Source organism: Eurypyga helias, unplaced genomic scaffold (assembly GCF_000690775.1).
Source record: "Eurypyga helias isolate BGI_N326 unplaced genomic scaffold, ASM69077v1 scaffold1498, whole genome shotgun sequence".
Lineage (NCBI taxonomy): Eukaryota > Metazoa > Chordata > Aves > Eurypygiformes > Eurypygidae > Eurypyga > Eurypyga helias.
Window position 1 is genome coordinate 2,399 of NW_010267346.1, and position 11,024 is coordinate 13,422.

General features: G+C 47.3%; 1 protein-coding gene across 1 annotated transcript in view; it reads right to left on the reverse strand.

Annotated features, from left to right (window-relative positions):
• Positions 1-5,705: 5,705 nt before the first annotated feature.
• The window catches only part of TTC28 (tetratricopeptide repeat domain 28), a gene marked incomplete at its 5' end in the record, with an annotated part of 66,743 nt that continues 61,424 nt past the window's right edge, over positions 5,706-11,024 (reverse strand). The window contains 4 exon segments of the mRNA XM_010157363.1: positions 5,706-7,330; positions 7,832-7,939; positions 8,994-9,123; positions 9,940-9,963. Coding sequence (XP_010155665.1) covers positions 5,706-7,330; positions 7,832-7,939; positions 8,994-9,123; positions 9,940-9,963 — 1,887 coding nt within the window.

The window sequence follows — 11,024 nt, forward strand, 5'->3', positions numbered from 1 at the left end:
GCCTTTTTCCCCCTGCACCTCAGAGTATCTTTTATGTTCTGGCCACACGCGGGAGTCGCAATATGTGTGCTCTGCCGCCAGCTCGCTCTCAGCCACAAAGCAGGGGAAGCCTGAGGACTATCCAAGAGATGTGATGGATACTTCCCAAAGATTGCTGCCAGCCACTGGGAAACAAATATTCCTCTCCAAGGGCTCCTCGGAGGAGGATGGGGGAAGAGACTTGCTAAGGAGAATGCTTCTGGTTTGTCCAAGTGGCAAATGCTGCAGTTCCCTATGGAACGGCTTTCTTGGGAGTCCACTGAAATGCCAGCCACAGCCATTTACTGATTAAACCACACACAAATGTTGTCATCATGTAAAAGGCGGCGGCTGGTACGCCTTCTGACAGGCAAAAAAGTTAGTTCTTGTCTTCGGGGAGTACACACAACAGTAAGCGAGGCCAGGTGGGGAAGGTAACACAACAGAACCCGACCTGGAGGGTTTGCAGGGAAGCCCACGAGCTTTCTCAGAGAGAAGCACAGGCTGCTTCCAGCTGGGAGCTGAGATGGGCAGGGCTGCACGGCACGCTCCGTGCATCCGGCACAAGGGTGAGGAAAGGGCACGTGTAGGTACACGCTGCTGGCAGTGCACATCAATCCACAGTACGAACATGCGTATCGACACTCCCAAAATGCTCCAGCCTGGACCCAATACGTATGTGCATACTGAGTGTGCAACACAAAAATGTTCAAGGTCAGGCTTTAAGATGATTCCCCTCATTTTTCCAGTGCGGAACTGACCCTTCCCACACCTGCTCTGCTAGAAGCATGTCTGAATGGAGCAGGATTTCCTCCAACTCTGCGATACAGTGGGAGTACCTGGGTACCAATGACGGGAGAAGCTAAGGCATCCACCCCAGCTGCCCACGGACTTACACCGGATGTGTCCCCAGAGTGCAGGTAAAAGCAGGACTCAGCTGAGGCAAATACCTCTAAAACTCTGCCGGGGGGCTGCACCATCCACACCTTCAAACAGAGAACCAGCTACTTCAGACGCATGCCAGGCAAGGTCCTTGCAGAAGAGGTAACGCCAGGGAGCCTGCAGGGATTTACACGGTGCAGCTCACCCCAGTCTCGGGAGATCTAAGATTTGGAGGGCAGAGACTGCAGGCCAGTAAAAGCTTGCTTGTGCCATGTGGTTTCTGCGTTCTGCCAACATGGCCAGCAGCTGCACTGACACACCTGGGAGACAGGTGTCCATGGGCACTTCTGAGACCATAAAAAAGTCTAAATCTCTTCAGTTTCTGGTCACCAACAGCTCCCCTAAGCACACGGGCACATTTCACATGGGGGCAGAGGAAGATTGGAGTCAGCAAGTTCCAGCTGGCATGGGTATGGGGAAAATGCATCATACCTTCAGCACTTGGGTCTTCCACAGTGGAGGGACGGGACTGGGCGATCCTTGAAGCTCCCTCCAACCCTACGTGTCCTTTTGCTGCTGACTACAAGACAGCAAACAAATACCGACGCTCCCACCACCTGCTAGGAAAAGGAAAAGCAATTTCCAATCATCACTTGTAACAGGAACACTCCGTTCTGCCACAAAAAGAGAAGGAAGTTCTCCATGACCCCTCACTTCCCCAGAAGCTGAGGACAGCTGCCGATACTTCACCACAGAGTGCGGATTTATCCATGACTTCTTTCCTCCTCGGAAGAAGGCTAGAGGAATGGGCGTGTCAGGGCAGAGAGCAGTGTGCTAATGAATTCTTTCCCAACATCATCCTAGACCAAGAGACTGAGGTACTGAGAGAACTCATGCTTTAATAGACACTGAAATCACAAAGGAAGAAGGCCAAATGCCTTAGCAATTTCAATAAAAATATGAAAATCTTTTTACATGGTAAATTTCATAATATAAAAAGTTTAATGCTGTCTGGAAACAGAGTTTTAATTTACAAAGAAAGTCCATATAGGCCAAACATGGCTAACACTGCATACAAGGAGAGCAAGTGCTAAAGGGCTGCTGTTTGGAAGAGTCCTTGCTGACAGTCCTCTCTGAGTTACCATCTTCAACGCTCTTCTGGAGTTCTGCAACTGAGGGGCCAAGTTTTCCACACACATTTGCAGCCTTTCTGGACAGCATGGCAATGCAATGAACCCAAAACTGCTCAAACCCATTGTTCCCATCTAGCCTGAAACGACCAGTGTTTTTAATGGATTCACAGACATTTCTGTGTGCCTGGATCTATTCTGCAACTGGAAAGAGATGTTCACAGACTGAGTTTGACCTAATGAAAGGGAATACGGCCTAGAGTGATACATGTGGGTGTAGCACCCCTTCAAGGCTCTTTTTCCTTAAGTAAGGTATGATAAAAAAGAAGGAAAATCAGTACTAGGCCAGAGTACAGGCTAACCAACAAAATCAAATTAAAGTGGAGTTTGATCAGAGAGATTGCTCACTGTTCCCATTCAGTTGAAACTAAAGACAGTCAATAAAAAAAAAAAAAATCTGTGATCTTACACAGTAAAACGTACTGGGCAAAACCAAACTAAAATACATTCTATGGCCTTGGGGAATGGTTGCATGTGGCAGGTTTAATGTGAAAGTGGATAACACCTAATTCTTATTGCTCACTGTATTAAGCAGTGTTGTCACTTGTACCATGCACAAATACAACAACGACAAATGCATTTAAACTCCACAGAAGGAATTCTAATATCAAACGGAGAACATGTTATTTTCATTTCCTGAATTTCTCCACATATTGGGCAAACCTGATAAAACTCTTTTTTCCTCACAAAGGGGTTTTTTTCATCATTCAGGGAGTGGAGGAGTGAGGCACAAGGTGTGTGAAGTGTCTCCCAGCCATGAGCAAGCATGCATCTTCATGGCTCTCATTAAAGCCAATGGAAGTGCCCTGTGCCAAGTCAATGGGAACGCATTTCCCAAGGGACTTGTAGTGACACTCACCTTCCATATTTATACAACACCAATTTCCCAAATACTGAACTCCCTCTACATCTGAACCCTTCCCTGTTCTAATGGTCCCGCCCCACCCCTCCCTTAAAAAAACACAACAGTAGAACCACCTCCCTGCCCCGATTTAGCTCTTTCTGAAAACTTTAAGCCAGTATGAAACCCACTGGCAGCACGAAAATGGGTTGTACCAAAATGGCAATGCATAATTTTTACAGATTAAAAGATCCTTTAGTTATGGAAGTAAACTACAAGTAAAGAGGCTTATTTCTGGTATGTTATGCAGCACTACAGGGAGTATTTGCTGTTGCTATAAACAAAAAGCTGCCCACTTCCATCCTGGATGTTCCTGGGATGTCGTTTTAAAACAGTTATGCTGGTTAGAAACAGATTAGGTCACACGAGGTCTCTCAGCACTCTTGCAACCACAGCAAGCTGCATGATCAGCAATATCACCATCTATACGATGGGTAGACGCTGTACTGACTCGTTTTGGCCCACGATTCTAATTTTCCTGCCAAATGACGAGAAGGTGATGTCTAGCACCAAACCATCACAGAAAGATGCACCGTACAGACAAGTAACTTGCATCACAGGAGTTGAACAGACTTACTCGTTTTGCTGTATTGCATAACACGAGTAGATGAGTAACTACTCTTTTTGTCTTTCTACACTGAAACCTTTGTGATCATCCAGTCCTCGTTAGCTGACTGTAACAACACAGCCCCACATGCTTTGCCTTTAGTGTTTGCGTTGCTTTCTCGTGATGGCAAAAAGTTAAAGATTCTCCCCAAACTGGAGGATTCGAGAATGTCCTCAAAGCAAGCATTTGATGTATGCACCATGAGTAAGCTGAGCCTAAGTAATTTGATATTCCGGTATCAGAACTGAATCCTCTGTCCTGCTATCACGTTTTTCCTCCAAGATCCCTAAGAATACCACACATGAGCAGATCCGTGTTTCAAGAAGAGCATCCAGACACGGTAAGTGCAACAATTCTCTCCATCAGCAATGTGCCCCTACTAGATTTACAGAGCTGACTGCACTCACCATTCGGGTAGTCAGCTGCAAGACTGGAAGTTGACTTCAGATCCAGCTAAAACTCAGGGCCTAATTAATTAAGCCTCACAACACCTCTGTGAGGTAGGTAGGTAAGTATTACTATCCCCATTTAGATAGAAAGGGAAGACGAGGCACGGAGAGGTGATGTGATTAGCCTTCAGTCACCCAGCGAATTCTGGGAGTGCAGAACAGAAACCAAAAGCCTTGGCGATCCAGTGCTCCGACTCCATAGCACGTGGCCTGCGAAATCCTTTGCTTGGACCCAAGTGCGCAGTGTGGCCGAGTTAACGCCCCCCCCACGCCCACGGTTTTCAGTGCATGTCAATTATTGTTCTGATTACGTCACTGCATTCAACGGCCGCTTACAAGAATCGTCTCCAACCTGATCCATAACGCCTCAACGCCATCTAGCCTAGGAAAGCGTACTTCACGCATCGCCCCAGGGGTGCTCTCGGCTCTCTCTTCCCCACGGATCAGAGGGCGCGCAGGTTCTGCGTACAGCCGCTCTGCTCGTCGCCTCATGTGCGCGCTCCGGCTGCGCTGACATCTGCTAAGACTGGTACGTTTGCTCCAAAAGCCACTTCCTTCCACAGCAGGCGACAGGTTTGCAGACCTGCCCGTGATGAGCGATGGGGAATGAGTTAGCAGGATCAGTGAAGGATTAATTCGGGCAGGTGATTTCTAAACCCCACGCACTGACGTCACATCCCTGCCTACTGTGGAACTGTAAACCAACGCTCTGAGCTTCAGCGTCTGCAACCCTTTCCTGCGCACACTTAGCCGCCAGAAGACATCCGCGCTGCCCAAATACTTCCCAAGGTGAAACTTTCAGCATCGCAATGCTGTGTGCCAGAAAGATCAGAGCATTCAATAAAACCAGCACTTGTCTCTCTGGCACGTGCTCACCACCTCACGCTGAGGCTCCCCTTGCTCCTGATGCCCCAAACACGCTTTTTGAGCAGACCAACCAGCACAGTATCACCTGAAAGGCTTCCCTCTGGAAAAGAGTTACCTGAGATGCAGGTTTTGGAATGGGGCACCTCTGTCCTCTTGGTTTTGTTTCACCAGCCTCTAAATGATGCAAAAGAACTGCCAGTCTCATGCTGCTATGGAGTTTTATTGCCAGCAATTTCTCGTGTTGGGCTAACTTGTCAGAGATACCGAGAGGTGAGTTATCTTGTCCTCTGTGTCAGCTTTTCAAAGCAATCGAATAAATGGCTTGTCCTTCTCCAGGCAGAAACTTGTGCATACTTCCTTTGTGGCATACATGAAAGTTCTGCCTCCTCTCACTTCCCTCTCCAATCCCTGATATGTAGAATTTCTGTATAAAAAGCCAGCTGTAAAACCTCCTGTTAGGTTAAGAAATACAAGTAGGTGGCTTAAAAGCTAGTATTTTATGAACAGACAACTAGATTCATTAGACCTGTTGCTGCAGATACTGAACGCTACACAGAACCTGCTATCAAGTGAGTCTGGCCAAGGTCCTGATAAGGGAATCTAAAACCCATCTGTGTAAGGCCCGTGTTCCTACGCAGTGACAGACGGGGCCAATCTGTCACATTCCTGTGCATTGCCAACTGCGGGTATGACCACGGCTTCTCAGAGAATGGTTCTGTGTGATAAAGGCAAGTGGGCAGAAGCAAATACTTTTACAGGATTGTAAGTCATCAGCTGGTACTCAAGACATTTCAACATTTGGAGGAAGGAAAAAATCTTCCCGGTGACAAAAATTTATAACCGTTCCCAGATGGCAGCCTCAAGGGGCGTGCGGATCCCGGAGTGCTACTGGAAGGTGAAGAATGAGTTGATGTCACTGCGTTTGTAGTTTCGGGGCGCCTGTGTCCATTTGGAGGGTTCTTTTGAGGAGAAGCAAGGTGTTGCCCAATAGACAGGTCCTTTAGTTCCAGCTTATCTGCACTTTCTTCTTTGCTGTGCCGGGGAGATAAATTGAGCAAGCTGAGGACATCTTTCTTAGAAGTCATTGTTCCAGGAGCTCCTTGGAGAATCTTTATTGGCCCTGTGGAGTGATGGGGAGTGCTTTGCCAGAACATCTTTAAGTTGTGAATTGCTTGCACTTTTTCATCAATGGCAGCCATTTTTAATTTGTCTATGTCTGGGGCATCAGCTGGACTTGAGCGAGCAGAACCAGCTGAGGAGTAAGAAAGAGCAGGAGATGGAGTGCTGCCACCAGGAGACTGATGCCCTGAGCTTGGAGAGATATTTCTGGGTGATTTAGAAATATGAGCACTGTAGGGAGAGCTGGGGTACTTGAGTTTAAAGTGAGGCTGCTCAGTCAAGGACCCATGCGAATCACAGCTTGGAGATGGCTGCCCACTGTACTGGCCCGTGCCTTCCCTGTACGACATCTCCGATGTCGTAGGGCTGTTATAGCCAGAACTCACTTTCTGAAGGGATGAACTCCTTGTTGGAGGCTTTGGTTTCATTGCAAGAGGTGAAGACTGATTCTTCTGACTAGAGCTGATGGGGCGACTGAAAGCACTGGTCTCTGAAGATCTGAATGCAGACACGCCTGCTGGGGTGGAAGCCCCGTCCTCCGAGCTGTTGCTCTTGCTTATTTGGCTGCTGCTTCTCTGAAGACGTTCGACAGCAATGAGGTGACTCTGAGTTTCCTCCAGAATTCTTTGGGCCAACTCTTGTGGATCAAGCTTTGGATTACTGTCCTCCTGGGATTTGACAGTGCTGTCAGTCTCAGTGCTCGACTGGTCAGATTCCCCAGTATCGGAACTTGCAAGTTTCCCAACTTTTTGGAAAGGTGAATTTGGACTGGGAATAAGAGTCATTTTAACAGGAGAATTTGGGGTACTTATGCTCCCTTTGGAGTTGACAGACTCTTTAATGCCTCCAGTCTGACCAGTCTTGGGCTGTTTGTGATCAGGGGAAAACGTTGGTTTTACGTTTTCTTGGTAACTGGCCAAAGGCTCGTTGCTGATTATAGAAAACCCTTCATACTCTTCCTCATCTTTGCTGGCTACAGTGCTGGTTTGTGGCGACAACTGGCTCTGTACTGCAGACCTGTGTGGATAGATGTTCTTGGGCCTCTCGTAGTCCTGGCGTCCTCTGTGTCCCGCAGCATCTGGCATGCTCTCTGGCTTGGAAGCGAAACTCATGGAAGAAGCGATGGAGCTCAGGCTATACACAGAAATGGCATCTGATGCAATGCTGTCTGGACAAGTAGGAGAGAACGGAGGGTTTTGATACTGGGGTACAGGGTTGGAAATAGACTGAGCAGAAGCCAGCGACTCCAGTGATGAGGAACTGTCCAGGCTAAGGCGCTTAGGCAGCTCTGTAGAATCTAAGAGAGAAACAAAACCAAATACAAACATGTCCCTAAATACACAGCAAAATCAAACAAAATTGGGTACTGTTCTTATCAAAACTACGAGCAAACACTACAAATCATGCACTCAGATTTTGTACCACTACAACAAACCCAACTACTGCTTATGTGAGAAAAAAAAACATGTGTACAGCCCAGGAAATGCACAGGCAGAAACCTCAGTCCAGGTATCGTATGTGAAACTTGTCAATTCATTATCATTTTACATCCCAAAACCAAGGGTGAGTTATACGTCCTCCAGTTGCTGGACTCTGTTCCCAGCTTTGGCCTCACCCAAGCCTTAGCGTGTGTTTCCCGTGTGAGAATAACACTGCATGGCTTGTATGATGCATGGTCTGTATGACATGTGTGTGATGACGTATGTATGATCTCTGCATAAGTGTGAGATTTCAACAGAAGCCATTCTATCAAATCATCAGATGATACAGGAACAAACACTACTGTAAGTGGCTTTACCAAAAAGTGCCAGCAAGGATTGCAGAGCAAAGTGCATGGTCCTCCTGTTCGCTTGTTTCCCAGTTTTCAGAATCACCTCCTCTTGGCCAACTTCACAAAGGTCAAAACCTGTAGCGGAATATGGAGCAGAAAATGACACCTCATAGAAAGATCCAATGTCTTACACAAGTGTCATCTCATTAAGGCCACACAGAGAACAAAAAGGTACGGCGTGATGGCTCCTCACCCACACCGTACAGTCTGTTCTTTGTTTTATCACTACTTAGCGTGCCTTCTCCAGCAGGTGTTGGGAGCTTTACGGACTGTCAGCACATACACCTAAACAAATCAGCCCTGTCCAAACCGACAGACAAAATGCACTAGTCAGTACAGTTCTAGTTGCGAATTAACTGTCAGGGAATGATATATTAGACATATCTCAGGGGACAGTTCCCCACGTGCCCCTAACTTTCATCATTAATCCCAAATTTTCTCACATAAATGGGTCTGAAGAAATGCACAGACCTTGGAATTTAGCAAATGAGGGCTGGGCTGCAGGAGGCATAACTCTGTGTGACAACCGATGCCTGGCTTTTACCAGCTCCCCAAGCAGTCTTCTTGGATGTTTCTTTTTGTAGCATTGCCTCTTCCCTGCAGTGCCCTTTTACTAACTCTAAGCAAGGTCCAAACCAAAATACAATCTAGTTTGATATTTAGTTTTAATCTGTCTTTTCTGCAGGATGTAGACCCTGGTACATATATCCCCTGGTACATCCTATCCTTGCCCAGTCCACAGGTTTCCCTGCCAAAGGAATGTTTGGTTCACTTCAGGTAGAAGGCCAGAACCAAACTCGAAAGAATGTATTATGAACAAGACGGGACTAGGATCCTGAAATGAAAACTGGGGTTAAACCAACTCGACAGTACCACGCTGCCATCAACCCTGAAATCCATGTCCTGCTGACTCGGGAGACGTTTTGGTGCAAGAGAGGAAAATGCACCTTACCCCTGGCCAACTCTGTGCCTGTGAACTGGCAGAGACACACTGAGCAGCCAGGGATCAGCCAGGGATGCAAAGAGCATGTAGCACCCAGACCAACGTATCTAAAGCTGTGAGTCTCGTCACTGCTTCAAGCCACTAGCAGTAGTTTCAGGAAGACAACGGAAAAAGGTATTTTCCTACCTAGTGCTGCCAGAAACTCGTGACAGCCAGGTAGCCTCCAGAGTTGCACACTGATGGAGACCTGGATTGGTGCAGAGGAGAAATCTTGCTCCTTCTCGCCTGCCTGAAGTTGAACCAGGACTTGATGCAGCTGAAGATAACAATACAAACATTAGCCATTTCTTACAAATCGCATCACTGCTTTACTGACAGTCACAGCTAAGGAAACGCACTGCAAACGTCCCTTTCCCTGCACACCCGCATATTCAGCTGCTGCACTGGAACAGACCAGCGAGAGGAAAAGGTCTGGGCAGAGGGACAATCCAGGGACAGCAACAACGGACAAACGTGAACAGCAGCGAAGGTAGGGGCAGTACAGGGGTGAGGGTTGGGGTGCGGCCAGGGAAAACTGAGCAAGAAGGAAGCAGAGCAGGAAAATCTGTGAAGCGAAAGAAAAGGAAAGAGAGACTTTGGGGCTGCTCACAGGAATATACTGAAGCCCATTCCACGACTGAGCCATACTCCTTATGCAAATCCCAAGAAACTAATTCTCAGCATTTAACTGGGCAGAACAAGTCATATGAAACCATGGAAGACTTTCCTAATACCTCCTTGGCCTCCAGGAAAGAAGTTTCTCAACTGTGCCCAAGGGAGGGGAGTAGCAAAGTAGAGAAAAAAAATGTGTTTATGAAGGTCTGACACAAATTAAGGTGCCAGGATCCCATGTAATTCAAAAACACAGCCAGGGCAGGAAGGATGGAAAGTCATTAATCAGGGACCAGCTAACCTCAGGACCACCCATCTCTTACAACCCACAAAAGCTTACACAGTCTTTTTTTCCACAGTAGCACTATGGAGCAAATTCCAGGCCTGAAAGCAGCTTGAAGACACTATGCAGCGCAGGGAAACGGCTCTGCACGTTTTATCCTGCACAGCAGTGTCATTCCCCAGTGCACGTAATACTCACCATTCCCACCATATTTTTAACAGCCTTCGGGCAGCAGATAACAAGAGGAAAGAGAGGAGACAAGAAAGAAAGAACACAGGTTATTCTGTGCCACAAAATGCCTGTGATAGGGAACCCTGCAGTGACACATCCACATGCAAACCAGCATCCCGACTGCAAGATGCTCTGTCCAGAGAAAGAAGGGAGCAATGGAAATGACTTGAGTTGTGAACTGGGAGTCCAGCAGTGTGGGAACAGGCAGCTGGAATCTGGGAGTGCCCAGCTCATTACAATCGATTCAGACACTTAGCAGGGAGATGCTCAGGCCAACCCACATTCTGGCAGAAGGCTGAACGTAAAAACAAGCCCTTCTCTTCTTTGCTCTGAGATACATTACTGGCACTTACTTCAGTCAGCAATCCCTAGCTTTTCCCTGCACACGTGGTAGTACTGAAGTTGCTCTTTTCTGGTTCCTGCCTTCTGTTTTGCAGTAGAAAGAAGTGTTTTCTATCCAGAGCAAATGATCGGTTTCCCTGCCTTGCTGCTTCACTAATGCCAGGAGCACCTGCTCCCTCGTGACACCTATCACCCATCCGGGGAAAGACAGTAAGCAGCACCCACTGACCAAATGGTCCGTCACTACGCTCGTTTTGAACAGGGTTTTCTCTCCTTTAGGACAGGCAGAGCCTCAGCTGCTCACCCAGGGAACTGCTGAGAGGAAGGAGGGGAAAAAAGGCAAATAATCACAGAGGAAGGGAGAGCTAAGTTGAAAAAACCCAACTTGTAACGGGATAGACTCTTGTGCAAAAGGAAATTCTGCCTGGGGTTTGGGCTATACAGGAACATTTGCAAAAACAATGCAATACCTCTGCCAATATTTATTGCATGGGCAGCTGAGGAAATGGTGAGTGAATCTTTTGTTAGTTGTGCATTGCCAGCTGAATATTTTTCTTGGAGTGATTTAATTATCTGAGGCAAGAAGACAATCGTGAAGTAATCTCATGGAGGCTAACACATTCCGATCTATTGGAATGTTGTCTTCTACTCATCATATCCCTTCGACTCTGGGCCTCCCTCTGGTGGCAACGAGGAAAAAATATTCCTGC